This window comes from Chenopodium album, chromosome 5 (genome assembly GCF_948465745.1).
Source record: "Chenopodium album chromosome 5, dcCheAlbu1.1, whole genome shotgun sequence".
In the NCBI taxonomy this organism is placed as follows: Eukaryota; Viridiplantae; Streptophyta; class Magnoliopsida; order Caryophyllales; family Amaranthaceae; genus Chenopodium; species Chenopodium album.
In genome coordinates, this window is record NC_137838.1 from 76,466,522 (window position 1) to 76,488,896 (window position 22,375).

General features: G+C 35.5%; 2 protein-coding genes across 2 annotated transcripts; both read right to left on the bottom strand.

Annotated features, from left to right (window-relative positions):
• Positions 1 to 1,394: 1,394 nt before the first annotated feature.
• On the bottom strand, positions 1,395 to 10,947 carry LOC145632335 (nuclear poly(A) polymerase 1-like). Its single transcript, XM_081684682.1, has 12 exons — positions 9,860 to 10,947; positions 9,682 to 9,759; positions 9,455 to 9,562; positions 8,046 to 8,108; positions 7,794 to 7,955; positions 6,952 to 7,065; positions 6,714 to 6,776; positions 6,180 to 6,509; positions 3,956 to 4,120; positions 2,981 to 3,862; positions 2,136 to 2,203; positions 1,395 to 2,051 (listed from the first exon to the last, which is right to left on the bottom strand). Exons 1-12 carry the CDS (start codon positions 9,974 to 9,976, stop codon positions 2,006 to 2,008), a joined length of 2,196 nt encoding a protein of 731 aa, XP_081540808.1. The 5' UTR covers positions 9,977 to 10,947; the 3' UTR covers positions 1,395 to 2,005.
• An 8,473-nt stretch (positions 10,948 to 19,420) lies between these two features.
• On the bottom strand, positions 19,421 to 21,655 carry LOC145633191 (uncharacterized). Its single transcript, XM_081685468.1, has one exon. The coding sequence runs from the start codon at positions 21,653 to 21,655 to the stop codon at positions 19,421 to 19,423; it is 2,235 nt and encodes a 744-aa protein (XP_081541594.1).
• Between the last annotated feature and the right edge of the window lie 720 nt (positions 21,656 to 22,375).

A 22,375-nucleotide genomic window follows, 5' to 3' on the forward strand; every position in this document is an offset into this window, starting at 1 on the left:
AACTTTATAATTTTCATACATTTTTTTTTATGGCTAATAATTTTCATACATAATTGCTAGAACATAAATTATCTTTATTTATTTTTCACTTGCTTAAATCTGTTGTTGATATTAAGTTTTAATGTGTGTAAAACCACTAATGAAGGGTATGTTCTCATTGACTGAACTCAGCTGAACTGAACTGAATTAAGTTGAACTGAGCTGAACTGAACTGAATATATTATAAGAGAAGAAAACTAGGAGCTGAACTGAACTGAACTGAACTGAACTGAGCTGAACTGAACTGAATTTCAACGTAAGAGAACAGACCCGAAGTACCTATTTTAAATAAATAAAACTTTCAAAAATCCTTGTGGCATTTGAGAAGTGATGCTCCATACAGAAATGATTTGATTTAAATAGTTGTTCCTATCAAAAAAAAAAAAAAAATGGTTGTACATCAAAACTGCTATTGGTGTTTGATTAATCATCTCTTAACACTGATATTTGTGGTTTTCATTTTTTAAAAAAAAATATTGACGAATTTATTGTTAAAAGTTTTTTCCAATGCTCTATACGAGTATTTGACAATGAAATACAAATGGAGGTTTTTTTTTTTGACAAATGGAGGTATTTAGTTCTGGTAGGATAAGAGTTGGAAATAAGACTCCTAAAAGTCTGTCTTAAAACAATTGAGCTATTTAAAGGTCTATCTCTATAAAAGAAAGTCCAATTTACCAAGTCTAACATAATGTTCGAACTTCCAAACTTTCAACATAAACGCAAACTCTCTAGTCCTTTTAGTTGGTTCCTTTTGGTTTTTTTTCTTTTGTTTTCATTCTCTGTGTTTGTCTTGTTTAGGTTTTCTTGGTGTGTATTTTTGTTTTGTTATATCAAATCTTTGTTAAAAAAAAAAAAAAAAAAAAAAAAACCCCTTAGGTATGAAAGCAGAAGAAAATGGGCATTTCATATTTTCGTTTAGGCTATAAAGTGTTGATTATAAAATAACACAAATTTCAGAGGTTACTTAAGAGATTCGGCCAGGGATTTATCAGTCACAGGTTACTTAAAGGGCTACTCGGTTAAGGGTACGATTACTCGAGGGGTTCAGCCAGAGGTTACTCGAGAAGTTACACAGTCAAAGATTACTCAAGAGTTACTTGGTTAGAAGTAACTCTAGTAACCCCGCCACACAATAATAATCCCCCTTCCTTTGTTTTTATCTTGATTTGTTTTTATTTATCACACTTATCAATACAAAAATTTAGATAATTTGATATAGTAGGATTTTCTTAATACAATTCAAAGAAAATTCCACATGGTGTTTTTTCTTTTGTATATCAGGTATACATGTTTAAATAGTGCAAATCAAAATAGATCAAGTAAAAAAGAAAAAGGAAGTACTCATCCAAGTACAGCAAAGAAAATTTCAAAATGAGCCTATATAAAAATAAAACTGAGTACAGACATAACATGTATAGGTAATACTCTTCAGATATAAAAGGGTTGACAAAATTAACCTCCCAACATTTAATAATCTGCATCATATATTATTAACCTCCGAAATCAAACATCTACAAACATAAGTCATAACTTAAAATTTAATCGGTAAAATCGATTTTAGACTTCTTGTAGTATGTCTACAAAATGCCGCCTTCGGGGTTCCCTCAGATGTTCTTCAAGTCTCAAAATTGCCTCCAGTTGTTGAGCTTATACTACACATTTTCTGATTAGTTTCATGACAAGCAACGAAGATAGGCAAGAGTCGAGCAGATTAAAAAAGTGCCTCTTAAATCCTTATAAACTGATCTCGGTTGATGTTGATAGTGCATACTACTATGCACCTCCTATGGCTCTACTATCTCATGGATGACAAGGCACGGTTATTATATTTAAGATTTATTGACATTTTATACAAAGTAAACCCTTCATACAGATCGTATATTTCTGATAAAGGGATATTATGGCCACAGGAAAGCTTCCAAGATTTGAACCACCCGGACGCACTAACCTAAAGCTCGTTCCTTCATGAGCCATGACTTGTAGCTTTACCCAAGGACGTAAAGCTGAGCCTGCCCAAGAAAAAGCATTGGACTTTGGTGATTGAAATTAACTCCACAAAGAGAACATCAATAATAATATACTGCGAGAATTACCTAATAAGCGGCTTTTTTTGTACAGGAGCGGTTATTTGAACAGGTCCTGGCATTGTAAGTTCAGCAGGCTGCACAAATAGAACAAGCAAAGATGATCAAACCACATGCAGTAAGCATCTAATTACCCAAAAAAAAAGCAGGTACAAACCCTCCAATCACCAGGTAAATAGCAATTACAGTGTATTAGACACATCCACAATAATATCAAAAGCAAGAGGGGAGAGAAGGATAAAAACATACGCTCTTAAACCGATGACACAAAAGATGTAAAATAGGGTAAAGAGTGGTTTTCATTCCAAAAATCTTCCAAGTTCAAAACTTTTCCATTTAAAAAAATGGAAAATGTACGCCCTTTATTCTTCCCTCCCCTTCTAACCCAACCATATTATTGCCCAGCTAAGGGGATATACCTATCAACTCCTTCCCCTGCCCTCCAAATCCCCTCAACCAAACATACAGCACAAGCTGGCAGAGATATTTTTATAATGATTTCGGAATTGAAGGGAGAAAAAAAAAAAAAAAAAAAAAAAAAAAAAAAAAAAAAAAAAAAAAAAACCGTTCTCCGCCTAAAAATATAATAAGTACGACAATACTTTTTGGAGATCCCAGATTCTGGAGATAGCTAAATATCTCCATTGGGTAGATTAGCCACCTGCAACCTCTAAACTCTAATATACAACAACATAATACTCTTACTAGTGCTTGGATCCCACTATCTATCAAAATACGAAGTATATCGCTATTAATGTCATCATTTTCAGGGACTCGGGAACATTTACGACATGTTAATCATTGATAATTCAAGCGAAAGTAAAAGAGAGAGTGATCCAGGAATAGGAAAAGACCTCAAGCTCTTCCAAACTCCCATTAGCAAATGAACTGGAGTGAGCAGCAGTTGCACCAGATATTCCAATTTCCACTGCTTCCACAACAGACGAGGTCTCCTGTGACAACTTAGCAGCTTCTCCAGAATATTCAACTTGATGAGCATTTTCTACATCTGGCTCTAGCTCATCAAGCTCAGATAGATCTTGCTGAGCACCGTATGGACCTGACATCATCTTTTCAATAGCCACCTTCTCTGCCTCATTGGAGTTGGATGACGCAGCAGGAACTGATGCAGTACTGAGAGGCGGACTTTGTTGGACAGATCTATCAAGCTCACCATTATTTGCAGGATGTAACATTTCTGTATCTGTTCTCTCAGTATTCACCTCACTAGATCCATCCATTTCTAGATGATCCACTTTTACTAAAGAAGTTGCAGTGCTGATAGGACTACCTGCATGACCTCCTTCACTTATAGAAGGCAAAGAAGCTGAAAGTCTGGGCAATCCCACACCAGACACAGTATCATCATTCTCCTTTTTTCTCCTCTTCCCATCACCTAGCTTATCTAAACCAGACTTCATCTCAAGAGATCGCTTACTTTCTCTAGAAGATCTTGTAGGACGAATACCCCCAGGAAATACAAAAGCTGGTATATTTCTTCGCGTTACATAGCTAACCCGAATTTCCATTCCAGGTTTCCACATAGTATACATATTAACAGTTTGCTTAAATTCATCAACGGTCATCCTTATATCAAACTTTTCGCATTCACCAGCTGGAACCTCTTTTTTACGCTGCAAACCCATGAAATAAGAGCTATGAAAAGGTTTGGATTCATCTGTGAATTCACCTGGGTGAGGATGGCACTGAAGCATATTGTACGTGTGCCTCTCAATCTGGATTGGCATAAACAAATTTCAGAAATGGATTCCACAACGGATACATGAATAAAACTCCAATCATGTTATTGTAAATAGCTTCTATTTTACCTTTAGCGTAAGTGTACGAAGACGAGACTCAACCCAACCTTTCCATTTCTGATAATCATCAGCATTTTCAGCATTGATGTCTATCTGCAGATAGTGTCTATATGCCTCGAAGAAAGGATATGGCTTAAAAAGTGAGTCCCAGTCACCCTTGTTAGATTCCATAGCCTGAAAGTGCAGACAATCACCAATCAGAACTACAGAAGGAAGAATACAGAAAAGAACAAAACACACACACACACACACACACACATAAAGCCCAGCATGTCATCAGAATTGCATTGTAGCCACAACCCAATGGTACAACTTGGCAGACCAGGACAGCTGAGAGTTCCTCATGTTTGAAGACAACAGTCACTTACTATTGACAAACCTATAAGCAGCTTTTCTATAACTAAGTATCTCATAATACTCTGTATGTAACATTAAAATCACAACATAAGCTACAATATTGATTGATTGATAGAAACAGGAAGGTAATAAACTGAGCCTCCTATAAAAAGGCGAGACCAAACACAACCCTTCTCTCAATGAGTAGGGAAAGACAATTAGAAGCTAAGAGGAAAAGAAATGCAGAGTAGAGTAAGGATATATCACACAAGAGAAAAGAAATGACATAGGAGACACAAACGCGCTCAAGCTCCACACATTAGATTACAAGCATCAAAACAAAATTAAACAGGATCCAGTGTCATCTACATTCATGGCCAGATTGGCCCCACTAATATAGACCCTAGACAGCCCTTGGAGACAAAAAAAAAATTAGATGTAATATTACTCATATTCATCTGCATCCACAAGAGATCCCCAAGGTATGACTCTAAACTAATGCCAATCCAATTAAGACAGACCTAAAAAGCAGTAAGACACTTCTTTTTTAAGATTTCCAGCTGACCCCTTAGGTTTTGTCAGGGGTGAAAGCTTCAACCGCTAGAGAGGTTTCTAGGTAACAATAGAGTACTAGAATACAGGAAACTAAACAGCTCAATAATTAAAGAAAGTACTCCAATATTTTTCCAAAACTTTACAATACTGTCTGAAAGAAACAAGCCATGAGCTACTCAAAATCAGAAAATCCATTCCGCCATAATCGACTCAAGTCAAGCTATAGTCGTGCGCTATCTACAACTTCAGTTCAAGTCCACACATGGCACATCAATAAGATGCACATTGAATTAAATAAATAAATTAAATTAATTTTAAATAATACTTAAAAAAAAAAAAAAAAAAAAAAAAAAAAAAAAAAAAAAGAGTAGTTTGAAGGCTAAAAGTAGTGAAACCATACTGGAACTGATATACAATACATAAGCATATCCCAACAGCATAAAAATCAAAGTCTTAATCCCTCCCATAATAATGATTCCAGAGAGCATTTTCTTGGCAATCTAAATGATCAAATGGTAAATGGTAAGGAAAGCATAGCTGTAACTTTTTACATCATACTTGATAATCTTTTTAGATAAATTAATGTTAAATCTTCTATGTAGCCAAAGACGATATCATCTGACACCCCCACAAACTTAAATACGAAGTTCATCTTAAAATAAAATTTGAAGACACGCTTTAGATCTTGTGTTAAATACAGTCGATATTCTCAACAAACATAAGATGGCCAACATACAACTCACAGAAACCTCCGAGTATCAACCAGCTTTTTTTTGCAATTCCTAAGAAACTCCCACAAGTGTAAGAGCCTAAAATGTTAAAGCATGACAACTTTGGGTCCAATAATTCCAGGAGCCAATGCCACCCAATACACAATTTCCCTCTTTAATCTTCATAGATTTTCCAAATACAACGGCACAAGAAGCTTCTGAGAGAGACTTGTAAGAATTGATAGTGACAGTCAATATGGCGTGCAAAGTTATATGTCCAGCAGGCATGAGAGATAACCAGAAGTAAAAGGCAATGACAACATCCACACCCATGCTCTAGTATTAAAGATCTAGACTTCTACATAAACAGACAGTATAACTTGTAATAATAAAGATCTGAAATGGACCAAAATATGTAGGAAACATATAACATAGAGGCAGATCCTTCCAGTGGAGAGAAACACTACACACAACACTACCCTTCCCTCCTCTCTCTGAGTTCATTGCACAAGGGCAAGAGATATAAAATAGAGGAGGGGGGAGCAACAAAGATAAATGAGACATCATACTAGCGAGAGGGCTCCTCATACACATGGAGAAAACATGGCATCAACATATTCAAGAAAAAATACCTCGCAAATATCATATCCCCTCTGGAACTCTTCTGTCATAATCCGCAGAGTACTGGCCGAGACATTATAACTAGAATTCATGCATGGATATGCAGGAGTTATTATAGGCATCAAATGGTATCTATCCTTGGGATTCCTCCTTGGATCCCAAACTTGCAGACCAAGAGATCCCTCTTCAATATCACAGAGCATGACAGGATTGGGCCATCTCCATTGAGTATAAACCCTAAAGAAGCGAGAGACTAACATATTGGGCAATGCGTTGGGATACAACTGACAAATACGAGCGACTAGTAGTGCCCAATTAATACCGCCAAGAAACCCAGCCACCTAACCATGAAATGAAAGAAAGTATTAAGATCCAAATATTCCACACACACACACACACACACACACACTAAAAAAAAAAAAAAAAGAGAGAGATGAAAAAAAAAATTTATTAGAGCCTCTACCAAGACAGTTTCTTTATTTACATAAAAGGAGGAAATAACTCATTCTTTATTTACATAAAAGGAGGAAATAACTCATTCTTACATTTGAATAGACACCACGACGTTTTGCCCAAAATCGCATGCATCTAAGTGTAGTGCGGAAATTCTGCAACAGGCGGTAAAAATTCAGAAAATATACCTACTTTAAAGACCAAAAAATTGCACGGGTTACTCGACTTCAAACCATCAAAAGAGTATTTGGCTCCTTAAACCATCATGAGCACCCACTTTTGTAAAGACAACTTAGATACTGTAAATCAGACTTTACCAGCAATACAGACCTGTATATTTGGCACCAAGCGCAAAATTTGATCTGTAACTCTACAACCATTAAGACTGCGAACAGTCTGCTCGTCAGCATTTTGCAAAATTGAATCTTGGGAAACATCCAAATCCTACATTATAAGATATAGAGCAAAATAGCACATAAGCAACATATGAGACACGCATATTCTTCAATATTAAAAAGGCAAGTTCCTGATTCTCTCCCCATCAGCACACAGCACTCACACGAAACATGATCAAGATTACTCAACCAGATAACTGCTAAAATCTTCCTCAAAATGACAGATAGAAGTTAAATATACGTTGGGGAGAGGTATTAGAAACTTTTTAAGGGTAAACTGTCCTTCACTACCTCCTGCGAGACCCTTGCAAAAACAATGGAGAACTTCAACTCCAGAAACTAATCTAACCTAAGAAGGAAGTGAAGCAAATGGGCATGAACTTTTTAAGGGCAAAATCATAGTTACACGAGATGTACAAAATTCATCAAAAAATTGGGGCCAATACATATATGATTACAGATAAAGACATACTAGCCAACCTAAGCAAGTAAGCAATAAGACAAGCTAAGTAGCTAACATGCATTTTCCTAGTAGATACATCAATATAATATGTATCAGAATTTCGGTTTCTTTGTGCCTCAATAAGAACCAAGCGCATAGAGTGTAAAATGATCATGATAGATGTCACATTTTTATTCAACATGAACACAAAATTAAAAAAAAAAAAATTAAAAAAAAAAAAAAAAAAAAAAAAAAAAAAAAAAACCAAAGTTCGTAACTATAGCATGCAAATGAAATAAGTCAGACAGCTGTATAAATGTGGGGATTATACTCACTTCAGGAACCACCCAAAGCGACAATTTTGCATAAAGAAGATCTATGGACACCCCATTGAACTTAAATCTCATCACCGGGACAAAAGCATCAGGCACAGGGTGCAACTCTGTAACCTCTGGCATCTCAGAAAGCATCCTGTGGAGTTCTCCAAAGAAATCTTCCTATATCCAGTAAAATATAACAAGTAAAGGGGGCACTGAAGTAGGAAAAAAATGGGAAAGGTATAGAAGCAGACAAAAGTTATATCTTACCTCTCGCGTAGCATGTCTAGGGCCAACACATAGGGTATCTATATCAGCTCCAGGACTATGCACCTGGTTACAATGACCAAAAAAAAAAAAAAGAAATTTCAGCAAAGTTGGCACTATTACAGTAAGTGCTTGGAAAAAAGAAAGGTAAATTGGTAAGTAATTTCCAAGAAACACAAGCTACTAAACACTAGTGTGAAAAAGATCATAAAGTATAGTTTCTTTGGACATTTCCAGATCACTATTTTCAGCTTCAGCCAACCTGGAGCAACGACAAGGTGGAATTGTTGGAATTTGGGAGGATGAGATATAGAATATTACTCATAACAAGCAAAAATAAAAAATTTCTTTAAACATGTGTTTTCCTATTTCAAACATAATTTCAGTCTCTTTCCTAAGGTTATGAATCACCAAATATTCATCCACCCTAAAGAACCAGCCTAGTATTTCTTCTACAGCCAACATCTGTATACTCAGTACATGCTTAGAAAGAGCCCAAAAATACTACTTACATATCTCAAAACAATCACAAGCTAGAATTGCAAGCTTAAAAGAAATACTTTCAAAAAAAGAAAATTACCCACAAAAAGCCACATTCACGCAATAAAGCTAGGTTTAGTTACTATTATTATCAAACCCTAGTCAATGATCTAGCCTTTTCCCTTCACTTCAAGCTTATACAGCTCAGATTGTGTCCCAATGTTATTAGTTTCAACATTGACAATTACTTCTTCCATCATACTTATTTTCCACTGGATGTCGATCAATACAACAAATTGGCCACATTATCATCTACCTCTCATGACGTTTAATTCTTAAATTACAAAAGGAGTATTGGTTTTTAGTGCAACTCGCATTGATTGGGACAAGCCATATCAAATTATCCACTTGTCATCCCACCAGAAACACAGACATGGGGCCATATGTGGATGGCAACTTGAGCGCTTTGCAATTAAACTTTTAAGACTCCAAAGAAGAAGCACACAGCACAACTCAATTGACTTAAGAGCTCAACCAACACCTAAAGCTTAAACTAAAGAATAAGAACATACAATGAATAAGCTAGGAGCTAGGTATAATACCCTTAAAACGCTTGCAATTCTAGTGATAAGTAGGCTTTTCCAGTACAAATTGATCATTGTTAAGGTCTCCTAATTCAGTTGGATGGCAAATCTATTATGGTGTACAACAGAGGCCAGGCATTATTTGATTTTTCCTAGGTGAAGGAATTGCTATATAATGGAGGGTCATCGTGCTTAGGGAAGGGCTAAACACAGGCCCGTACAAGATAATTAAATTCTCTAATGTAAGCAAAGATAAATTATTCAAAAGAGAAATTAAGAATCCTTATTAAGAATGAAGTGGGGGGAAGAACCAACAAAAGCAGCAGCAACATATAAAAGGTTCCATACCCCAAGTCGATACGACCCAAACGTGAAAATCTTTGCATTTGCTTCTTGCACCAATTGTTCATTCAAACCCTTGGCTCGGCTAACTGTTTTCACCCAGTGCTTCACAATCTATGCAAAAGCCAACAAAGAATAACCCAAAACATTATTCAATACCACGAGCTCAAATCAGCATAACAATTCAATAAAACAAGACAACCATATAATATACACACAAAAGGCGGCTTAACCTGGTCCAATCTTCCAAGCACTTCTTCCCTTCTCACTGCCTCCTCCTGCTGCTCGTACAAACCCACATTTTCCAAGTACTGTAAAACCGAGATTCTCACTTCAGTATGGCCTCAAACAATTCACAATAGATGATCAACAAAAGCAACCAATTCTACGATAAGAAAACTGTAAATTAACCTTTTCAAGTTCGTGGGTCTTGTTCACATCATATTCCGTTGGTCCACCAAACGATATTGGCTCAGTTATGCCCAATCGTTGCCCATTATTTTGATTGTTCACGCCCAAATTAGCCATTAATTCAAGGTCAAAGGATAATACCCTTCGTCCTATTTTTCACTAACAAGTATCCTTTTCCTGTTCTTTGTTTTTTTTTTTTTTTTTTGCTATAATTTTAATACCATCAACAAAATTGATTTCTTTTTCCACCAATTATTTCCAGAATTCTTTTTTGCTTTCCGTTTTTTTTCTTTTATTTTATTTCCCAAAAAAATAAACTTTTGCACATCAATTTAATCAACAACTCAGGAAATTAAAAAAATAAGGAAAAAAAACTACGAAATAACGAAGAACGAAGAACGAGAAATCTGTTAATGTGTAGTATAGGGATACAAGATACAATCAACCGAAAAAATCAAAGAAATAAAAACTACAACAAATTTGAAGCATGAATTGGGGGTAAATTAAACGATAATCTAATACAACAGAGAAACCCTAATTTCATCAAATTGACAAAATTAAACAACCAAAAATTAGGGGAAAATCGAAAGCTTATCACACAGATCAACGAGCGGATCATTAATCGACAAAATCTTCCGCTTCCTTGCTGCTTTGAACTTGGATTAGATTTCCGCCATAGCAACCCAGAAATTGAGAATTGTGCTCTCCTTGAATTTTGATAGGAGAGAAGAGAGAGAAAGAGTAGAGATATTTGTAGAAAGTTTGGGAGAGAAAAGGTGGCTAGTTTAACTGATGCTGCTCCCCTTTAGTGCAAATAAAATCCCTCCAACGGCCAATCACATTATTCCCTCCGTCCTTAAATAATGTGTTCTCGACTTCTCGTGTTGTCTTTGGAATAGTTGTCACTTTAACGCTTATAAATGTAGATTAGTCACTTTTACGCTTGTAATGTACATTTTTTTTAAGGATTTTTTTTTTATTTTGAAGAAAATTATTTACAACGCATATAATTCATATATTTGCACTCAAATAATCAATATTTCAATTAATAAAATTCGATAATTCGTATTGTTGTTGATACACTAAACACTAATAAAGATCTACAACAATTAAATGGGTTAAATCATGTGGGTATTATCTCTATTAGTTTATCTCTTTGCAATTATGTAAGTCGAATTTAAAAACTCTTACCACAAATTATCACTAATTTATTAGAAAATAGATTAGGTCTCGTGCCATGCACAGTAATTTCACTATTATTCTACATTATATTTGTAAATAAATAAAAATAAAATTTTTTATAAAAAAAAATTGTAGACAACATATAACCATAATATATATTTTCTTTTTCTTATACAGGTATACAATGAAATGAAAAATGGATTATAATGAAAGAGTGAGTATTGTAAAAATAATATGATATCGTTTTTTCTTCTTAGGGCCTGTTCTGATTGACTGAACTCGGCTGAATTGAACTAAACTGAGCTGAATTGAAATAAATATTTTATAAGAGAAGGAAATTAGGAGCTGAACTGAGCTGAGCTGAACTAAACTGAACTGAACTGAACTGAATTTCAACGTAAGAGAACGGACCATTATTAACTACTGTAAATATAATTAAGAATTTTAAAAGTGTATATTAAGCACTATGGGAATGAATAATAATTGCGGTTTATATTTTGATCATAGATTGAATGTTGTTTGTAAATCACTCCATGTATCTAGTCACAATTAATTACATTGTATGTCTCCTGTGATCTTGATAGGTTTTTTCTAAAGTATTTTATGTAAATTAATATATTTTGACCAAAACATCTCATTTCATATATATGTCAATCATATTTACCGATATGATTAATTATAAATAAAATTTTATCAATAATTATTGATAAAAATATTCATAGTTTTCTTTACAAAAAATATTTCCACATTCTTATTTCAATAAATAATTTTTTTTTTCCCTTTCATGATATTAAAACAAATGAAATAATATGCATTATGTATAATACTTATACAAAGTAAAATATTATTATATAAAGTATATAATAATATTTTATATAATAAAAAAATATGTGAATATCCCCAGAGATATCTTCTTTATTGTGCTCAATGTACATAGGAATTACACTTTAATTATTAAATTAGGGTTTCGCCTTTCCACTTTCTCACCCCCTTGGGCGGACCCATGAAGGAACAAGGGGGACCATTGTCCCCCCACTTTCGGGGAAAAAACAGGGAAAAAAAATTTAGGAAAAAAAAAATAAAACTGGGAAAATAGTTATATAAAATTAAGTGTAAAAATAAACAAGAGGTTTGCCTTAGCTAAGTTGGTAGTGGGCTAGAAACAATATGTCAAGGGGCCCAATATGGTGACACGTGGGCATGATAGGCCCCACTAACGAATTTATGGACAAAATCCGTTAGTTGGCGGTGATTTGTGGTAAAAGTCAATTTTCATTTTTTTATGTGGGGATAAAATAAAACTTTTTTTATGGAAGTGGTAAAAGCAATTAAGTTATTTTTTTGGAGGTGGTAAAAATAAAAAAAAAAATCCTTTATTTTAATCAAACCAATCGACTACTCCCTTATTTCTATTTCCCAACCACGAGGCACGAACCACCACCCACGCGGCCACAAGTCACGGACTGCAGCGAGCATCTTCGGCAAATGTTTGCTAAGAAATTAACATCACAAGATAATATGGCATTCGAATCCCCCTTGTAACATCATTCCTTGTTTTTTTTGGGGTGTTTTATTTCACCATACCACTCGACTACTCCCTTATTCCTATTTCCCAACCAAACCCAAATTATTACTTGTATTGTGTACCCGTTTTTTTTTTTAAAAAAAAAGTTAATGTTAGTTGAATTATCGAAATTGTCCCCCTATTGTTAAATTTCTAGGTCCGCCACTGCTCACCCCTAATTGGAGGAGGCCTATGTTGCTCATTGTTATTCCTCTTTTTTTTTTTTTTTTTTTTGTGGAAATTTGTGATTTTCATATAGCTTACTCCATTCCATTCACCCTTTTTTAAACTTTGATCGCACTAAAAAGACGACTGAGTAATTATGTAGGATATTCATGGAATTGCATCTTGTGTTTTGTGTTTATCTCTCTAACTAATTTGCGTTGGAGTCAGTAGTGTAGTACATTTTGTCATATTGATTTGTATTTTTAAAAAAATATTAACTTTATAAGCAAATATTGGTTAGCATAAACCTTTAGCTAAAAGATTAAAAGTTTTATTTTTGAGTTACTTATCATGTTTCAGTAGAGGTGATCATTGATGGGCGGGGCCGGGTTCAGGCCGAGCTATCCTTTAGAGGGTGAACCAATGACCTGGTCATGAAGAGAGAGAAAGAACTTTTTATATTAAAAAATGGAAAAAAGAAAAAAATGGATTAGAAAAGTTGATGACCAGGTCTTTGTAATAACCAAGATAGAAGTCTGGTCATGAATATATTAATTGACAAGTGGCTACATATTATTAAAAGAAGGAAATGGGTATTTGTATGGTAAAAGTAGGAGAGAGAAAATCATGACCAAAGTTATTTTGGGCAACCGTTAAGAGTCTTTGGTCATGTGGCTTGGTCATCAATGAGTGAAAAGAGAAAGAAATTATATAATAATTCATAACTAAAAATTTTTAGTCATCCATTGGGTATACTCTTATTAGGTCTATGTTTCACCTAATATGGATTCTTCCCCCAACAATGTAATTTGTGAAGCTAAATGCTTAAAACTGTCCATTCTTGTCATGTTTTCCTCTGTGCTAAATGCTTAAAACTGTCCATTAGGTTTGACTATAATCGAATTAAGTGAAACTTTTATTCATATTTTGGTAGTGATGTGTAATTTAATTTCTTGTAATATAGGGCCTTTGGCTATTTTTGTGCCAACTCCATGCATCATGCCTTGCACCTAGCTACTTTCACAAATCCTACCCTATACCCACGGCTTATGGCTTATGGATTCGCACCGGACAGTGCTTTATAATTTATCCGTGACTGACTGTTTGAACTGCTTTGATTATCAGATCAACCACTCAGCCAGCTTGCTGGCAGCCCGGGGCATCTCAGTATACCACTAGTCCACTACCATCTTTCTGCTGAATTTATGTGTATGTTTGTTGTATAACAAGACTACGACGCTGCATTGGTTTCCTGCATTCTTGTGGATGATGCTCACGAAGGAACATTAAATTTGATCTACTCTGTTGAATGCCTAAAAAAGTTACTTCCTCTAAAGCCTGACCTGAGCTTATTATAACCGTCGAAGAGGTATGAGTAGATTTATGGCCACTTCACTTTACTTGTTTAGTTGTCTGTTCATAATATATACTTGTAGAGTTGTAGTATTCAACTATGTCCTTTATGTTGCACACTAATTCTACAATGTCATTCTTTAAAAATGACACCACAATTTGATGATGTGGCAAAATATAATTGGCCTATATTTTGTATTTTTTATTTTCATTTTGAATTATTTTTAATGTCCACAATGTATTAAAATTGTATATTTTTTTTGTATTATTTTTAATACATGCATTTTAATTATAAATTATGAAAATGTATTTTTATAATATAAATTAATTTTCAATTTTATAATTATAATTAGAATTCATCGTGATAAGAATTGTTCATCATCGTTCATCATCATCATCATCATTGTTCGATCATCATTGTTCTATCATTATTGTTCATTATTGTTCGATTTTTGTTGGTCTGCGTTCATCATCATGGTTCATCATTGCTCGATCGTCATCGTTCATCATTGTTCGATCATATCGTTCATCATTGTTCATGAATCATGTCATAAATTAGCCCCCTACTCCCAAATTCAATGTTAGTTGTATTTGCAAAGGACAAATTTCAGTTTAAATGGTTCAAAAATATGCTTTATGTAGACTCAAATTGTGCAATTTTGTCAAAGAACAAGGAGTATCAAGTTTGTAGAAGATGAAGTAGGTCGAATTTTTTTACCTTCCGCAACCCCTGTTTGATCTTATAAATGTAATTAAGTTTTCTCGAAGTTGTTTGTGGGTTAGGTAATGACTTAAACTATCTTTGGTCATTACATAAAAGCTAATAACAAAAAAAAAAAAAAAAAAAAAAAAAAAAAAAAAAAAAAAACACGTGAACAAAAGCTAATTAAAAAAAAGCTAATTTTTAAATTTTTTTGGTAAACTCTTATATGTGAAGTTTTTTTTTTATATTTTTTTTAAAAATATTCTCTTAAATGTCATTAACGATTTGAGAGAGAATATTTCTCTATAAATTGCTAAATAATGGGCAAATCATATAACAAAGCTATATTTGTATAACTTTGTAAACAAAAATATAAATATATGATATATATAAAAATGGCAAAAAAATGTGTTTCTTAACAATGATAAAAAGGATGGGTCCTAAAATTATGGATGTAGATGTATATACGGTCATACAACATGTAATTTAAGAAAGTTATCATTATCTAATATATAGCTAATAACACAAAAAAAAAAAAAAAAAAAAAAAGGTGAATGAAAGCTAATTAGGAATATCTCAATATTATAGCCACTAATTTATATGCCTAAGATTTCAAAAATATTTTTTCCAAAATATAATAAGATAATTATCCCATAAGTATATTTTGCTAAAATGATATGATAATGATTCAAAAAAATATATTTTTTCCAAAATATAATAAGATTATGATCACAAAAACATTTTTTGCTAAAATTATATGATAAAAATTCCATAAATTATTTTTTTGTAATACGATTAGCGTACAAGTAGATTCCAACTACAAAAGTAAAACTAAAATTTTAAAGTAATGACCTAACTCAATATAGGTGATTACCTAACCACAAAAAGATTACAAAAATCGAAAAACAAGATTCTAGATCAAACAATGCGAAAAAAAAAATCGAACTCTAATCAAAGAGCAAACCCTCGTTTTCCATTCATTGTTTAAAAAATGAAAGATATGCATTTTACATCATCATCATAATAGACATTCCTATTGCTTTTTTCATCCTCAAAACTATCAAACAATGTGATTTTTACATTAATCAAAATTATCAATCGAACCCTAAAACAAAATTTGTAAACGAATTTGGACGGAATTTTGGTCAGAATTTTGATCTTCGTTGTGAATAGATTATACAAGATTATGGGAGTGGTTAATTACTATCATGAATGAAGATTGATGATGAACAATGATGAATTTTTTAATTTCTAGATTTTAATTATAATTCAATTTTGAAAAATGATTTTAAGAAGATGAAAAAAAATAGATTTTTAAAAGCTATAATTACATATTCTTTACAAAAAATACATGTATTTACAATAATACATACATATATAGTAAATCTAGACTTTTAAAAATAAATCAAAAATGGATCAATCATAACATAACACATCATCATGTTATGGTGTCATTTTTTGAAAAATGACACCGTAGAAACATCCTTATGTTGCATTGCTTCCTGAATTTAGCTCTTCTCTGTTTCAACTGGTTGCCATTTACTTTTCTTTCTAGTTCTACTCATCTGCTTCATTCATTTATCAGATTTGTATGGCGATAGTACAGAGCTCTCTGAAATGGTTGAGAATCTTACCCAAAGAGTAAAGTCTTTACAAAGTATACTTTAATTCCTCCTTGAATAGTGCAAAAGGATTTTGTATTATCATGGGTCTCAAAAAAAAAAAAAAAAAAAAAAATAAAAAAACATCATGCTCTGGTAGTCTTGTGGAATGTAAGCTAAAACAAAGGATAGTGTCAACATATGACTTGTTTACTACTCTTGAAGTTTATTATCAATTTAAACTATTTAAAGGTGTTAGGAAAGGAGCTAAAAAAATTAAGCATGTTGAATTTGAATTAAATTGGTAAGCTAGTCTCGATAGATTAAGGTTATGTATGGGCGTATGGCTAGTGCTGCTTTAAGTTAAAAGCTATTGAGCTAGTGGTTTGAGCTTAGAATGTTTATAATTCGTATATGATATAGCTAGCATGTCTTAGCTTTTAAAAATACGCCTCAAATTTACTAAGGTAACAAGCAACTCATTTCGGAACAAAAATTTGAAATGACGTGCTTCACAAATATACTTCTTATTTGTGTGATTTTTTTTTACCATCTATTTCTCTTGCCATTTTGAAAGCTAATTCTCGTTATAAAGTACCACTTCATTACATATTATTTTGCAAATTTTCTTTTGATACAAAGATTTAAGGATTGTGCATAGTGTTAGATTTCGGAAAAACTCCTCAATCTGGAGTGTGTACCATTGATCAAATATATAAAGTTTACAATCGGTAGGATAAGGAATCCTAGATACGATAAACATACAAAATATACATTAAATATATCCTATACTTGTGACAAATATTATCCTAAATATAATATCTATCACACCCCCGCAGTCATAGCGGGAGGAGGTCGTACGCTAAGACTGGATCTAAATTCCAGAAATAATTCCCGCGGTAGGCCTTTGGTGAAAATGTCTGCGAACTGATATCTAGTAGGAACATGGAGAACCCGAACATGTCCCAATGCAACCTTTTCTCGAACAAAATGAATATCCATCTCCACATGTTTGGTGCGTTGATGCTGTACGGGGTAGCCAGAAAGGTAGATAGCACTGACATTATCACAATAAACAATAGTAGCCTGCCGTAGAGGACAATGTAACTCTAGTAAGAGATTACGGAGCCAACACGCCTCAAAAACAACATTAGCAACGCCTCGATATTCTGCTTCTGCTTCTGCACTCGACTTAGATAAAGTATGTTGACGCTTAGATGACCAGGATACGAGGTTGTCCCCAAGGAAACAGCAATAACCCGATGTAGAACGACGGGTGTCGGGGCAACCTCCCCAGTCAGCGTCAGTGTAAGTAATCAGTCGATGGGAAACAGTAGGATATAAATGTAGACCATGATCAATGGTACCCTGAACATAACGCAAAATGCGTTTTAATGCCTCATAATGAGGTTCCCGGGGATCATGCATAAATAGACACACCTGTTGTACCGCATAGGAAATATCTGGCCTGGTAAAAGTTAGGTACTGAAGAGCACCTGCTAAACTGCGATACAAGGTAGGATCCCGAAAAGGTGGCCCTGCATCTGCACTAAGTTTGGACTTAGTGTCAACTGGATTAGCGGCAGGCTTACAAGAGGCCATCCCTGCACGCTCTAAAATCTCCTGTGCGTACTTTTCCTGCGAAAGTAGCATATAAGAAGGTTTTCGGGTTACAGAAATACCCAAAAAATAACTCAGAGGGCCCAAATCAGACATGGGAAACTCAGTTTGTAACTGGGAGATAATCCATGTCCGCAACCTGTCAGATGAGGTAGCTAAAATAATATCATCAACATATAAGAGCAAATATGCCATATCAACTCCCTGCCGGAAGGTAAAGAGAGAGGTGTCACTTTTAGTAATGACAAAACCCAATTTAATAAGAAAATTTGCAAAGCGTTGGTACCAAGCTCTGGGAGCTTGTTTCAAACCATAGAGAGCCTTGCGGAGCCGACAAACATGAGAGGGAGCCCTCCGATCAACAAAACCCGGAGGTTGGTGCATGTAAACAGTTTCCTGCAAATCACCATGTAAAAAGGCATTTTTGACATCTAATTGATGTATCGACCACTTTTTAGCCAAAGCTAAACTGAGAACAGTGCGAATAGTGGTCGGTTTCACTACCGGACTGAATGTCTCATCACAATCCACACCAATTTCCTGCGACCTGCCATCACATACAAGACGAGCTTTGTGCCTTTCAAGGTCACCATTAGACTTGTATTTATGTTTAAAAAGCCACATACAATTAACAACATTCACCCCCGCAGGCCTAGGCACCAATTCCCATGTCCCTGTTTTAATTAAAGCACTATATTCATCATTCATCGCCGCATTCCAATTATGATCATTTAAAGCTTGTTTATATGACTTTGGAAGAGGTGATTTTAGATGGTGTGGACCCGATGGTTGAACGGTGAGGTTACAATATTTCGGGTTAGGCTTAAAAATACCCCGTTGACTACGGGTGACTCGGGGAGAGGGGGGTGGGGGCCAAGTGGGCTGCAAAGGGGGGACTCCACGCATGGGTAGTGGGGAATATGTGGGCGAGGAAGGCAGTGAGGTGTGTGTAGGTGGGCTGGACTGTGGCGGGGGGGTCTGCCAAGGGGGGAAAGGGATGTGCTGGGCTGCTGGAAGCCCAGAAGGTGCTGGCCTAGCGTGTGGTGTGGAGGGGTTGGCTGGCGAAGTTGGGGGAGAGTTGGGCCGCTGATTTTGTGGGCTTGGTGAGATGAGCTGCCAAGTGTGTGGGTTTTGGTGAGTGTGAGTGATCTGATTTCGTAGATATGGGTGAGTGAGTAGTGGGGATTGGTCATCAAATCCTAAAAAATCGTAATCCGATAATTTATACTTTGCCAAATTTTTGTATGGGAAAGTGGATTCATCAAACACCACATGTCTAGAAAGAATAATTTTGTTGGTAGCAAGATCAAGACACTTATAGCCACGGTGATTAGAGGGGTAGCCTAGGAAAACACATGGATTAGATTTAGGTGCTAGCTTGTGAGGAGCGGTAGCGGCCAAATTTGGGTAACATAGACAACCGAAGACTCTAAGATGATCATATGAAGGTTTTTGCGAAAGAGAGCTTGAGCCGGGGTTAAGTTCTGTAAGGACTTAGTTGGCAAAATATTTAAGAGATAGGTAGTAGTCTCTAAAGCATGGGCCCAATAGATCGGAGGAAGAGAAGCATGGAATAGTAAAGTGCGGTTGACATTATTAATTGTGCGAATCATACGTTCGGCCTTACCGTTTTGGGAAGAAGTGTGAGGGCAAGAGAATCTAAACACCATTCCATTATTTAGACATAATTTTTTGAACGGATCATTGTCGAATTCACGACCATGATCACTTTGAAAGCATTTAACAGATCTTTCAAATTGAGTTTGCACATATTGTCTAAAAATGAGAAAAGATTGGAAGGCTTGAGATTTAGAAGCTAATGGAATTGCCCAAACATAATGAGTAAAATCATCAAGAAGAACCAAATAATATTTGTGACCATTACTACAACGAATAGGAGATGTCCACAAATCGGCATGAACAATATCAAAAGCGCAATAAGTTTTACTATTCGAATCATGAAAAGGAAGTCTAACATGTTTCCCTATTGGACAAGAATTACAAAAATCGGAGTGATGCTCCTTATTGTATTCAATGAAATTATTGCTCCTAAGAAAGCTTAAAGAAGGTGCTCCCGGATGTCCTAGACGATCATGCCAAGTAGAAGGAGTGATTGTGGTGAGAGAAGTGGCAAGACAAGTGCTTGGATCAGTGGCGGTAATAGGATAGAGGTCTCCCGGACTATTGTATCTGGTGACTACCTTCCCCGTTTGAAGGTCCTTCACAGAAAAACCGTTAGGGTCAAATTCAATAGAAACCGAATTATCAGAGGTAAATTTACGGACTGAAATTAAGTTTTTAATAATTTGAGGGGCTAAGAGTACATCTTTAAGAGCAAGTTTGTTTGGGAGATTAGTATGACCATAACCAATAATTGGAATGCGATGACCGTTACCAACTAAAATATGATTATTTGTGCTTAATTTAAACAGGGGAAGAAGATTACCGGAATTGTGTGTCATGTGAGTGGTAGCACCCGAATCCATATACCATCCGTTATCCGGTGTAGATAGGCCTGGTGAAGAATAAGCACTAGCAAAGTCCGTTGGAGTCATAGGTGGACCGTACATAGGAGGTCCAATATAATAGGCTTGCTGCTGTGGACTTTGTGTGTTGGGCCGCTGCTGAAACTGACCCATTGTAGGGAAGGGGGCCGGTGGAATTGCCCATTGAGGCCAAGCAAGTTGCTGACCTTGACCTTGGGCCCAAGGCTGTCCAACGGGCCCTGAAGCTTGTTGAGGGGGTTGGGGCGTGGCGGATTGCTGTTGCTGTTGTTGTGGACCACGACCTGGGCCACCACGACCCTGCCCCTGGCCTCTGCCACGACCACCCTTCCCCCCGGCTTTCCCGCGGCCTGCACCGCCGCCGCGCCCACCGCCGGCTGGCGGCTGCTGTTGCTGTGAAGATTCTGCTGCAGCAGATTGTTGGTGCTGTGCGACAAACGAAGAGGGTGGGCTGGTGGTGTCACTGTTCCGACGAGATTCTTCCAAAAGAAGGCGGGAACGCGCAGTATTAAAAGAAGGAAGAGGGTCGGTCTGTGCAATCATCGTTACGACCGTATCATAATCGGTCTTGTGTAGGCCGACAACCATACGGAGCACCAATTTCTGGTCGGAGATTGGTTGATCAACATTTGCAAGCTGGTCGGCAATGGACTTGAGTTGTTGACAGTATGCGGTTGCGTTAGGGTACGAGTCCAAGTGAATGGCGTTCAATTGGGTCTCGAGATACACCGCCCTCGTGCTCTTGTTGTCTTGGAAAATATCCTTGAGACGATCCCACGTCTGCTGAGCCGTAGACTTTCTTTTGAGGATTGTCTCAAGGAGATCAGAAGAGATGGTGCCGTAAATCCACTGTTTCACAATTGCGTCCAAGCGATTCCATAAAGCTTCGGAGACATCGGAAGGGCGAGGTATGGTGGAATCAATATGATCCAAGACGTTATAAGCAACCATATGATTCTCAAATAGCTCCACCCAATTTGCATATTGAACTTTTTCATAATCAAGAGTCAAGGGGATAGCGTTCTTGATATTGGTGACAGTGAGTGCCGGATGGAACTCGTTAGTCGGTGGAGGTGGCGGGGGGGATTCATTATCTTTCGCCATATGTAGCTCAATATAACAAGAAGCAGTGAATTAATGGAGTTAAAAAAAAATTGAACCGAAATCTGTAGAAAAGCAGAGAACAGGAAAAAAATTTGCGGAAAAACGTGAAGAAGGCAAGTCCCAATAAAACCAAAAAAACCAAGGAATTGGAAAAAATTAAAAAAACGGGATCTAAAACCTAAACTATGATACCATGTTAGATTTCGGGAAAACTCCTCAATCTGGAGTGTGTAACATTGATCAAATATATAGAGTTTACAATCAGTAGGATAAGGAATCCTAAATACGATAAACATACAAAATATACATTAAATATATCCTATATTTGTGACAAATATTATCCTAAATATAATATCTATCACATAGAAAGAGAAAACATGAAAGTTAATTTGATAAGGCAAGTGTGCTACTAATTTGAGATGACATATAAGGGGCTAAATAGTACTCTTTCTTTCCCACATTAAATGGCATAAGTAATTTCAATTCCACTTGGTTAGTGCCAAGTATGCTCTAGAAGGCTTTAATCCTAATTTGGAATGTATTGGGAAACTTTAGAAGTACTATGTGGTATTGAAATTTTGTTTTATTTAAGGATCATATGGAATGTTTCAAGTTGGAAAAGTGAAACTCAAGTTTAATAACTCTTTTAATCCTAACTAATTTTGATATAGCAAGGCATTTATGATGCATGACGTTTGGGAAAATTGTATAAATGAGTTG

What these genes read in the sequence shown, in the direction of transcription:
- LOC145632335 (XM_081684682.1), bottom strand. Translation starts at nt 9,976, where the DNA reads ATGGCTAATTTGGGCGTGAACAATCAAAATAATGGGCAACGATTGGGC. An exon ending in AGACCCACGAACTTGAAAAG is followed by an intron (nt 9,760 to 9,859) that starts GTTAATTTACAG and finishes TCGGTTTTACAG; the next exon opens with TACTTGGAAAATGTGGGTTT. An exon ending in GGAGTTTGGAAGAGCTTGAG is followed by an intron (nt 2,204 to 2,980) that starts GTCTTTTCCTAT and finishes CTATTTGTGCAG; the next exon opens with CCTGCTGAACTTACAATGCC.
- LOC145633191 (XM_081685468.1), bottom strand. Translation starts at nt 21,655, where the DNA reads ATGGCGAAAGATAATGAATCCCCCCCGCCACCTCCACCGACTAACGAG.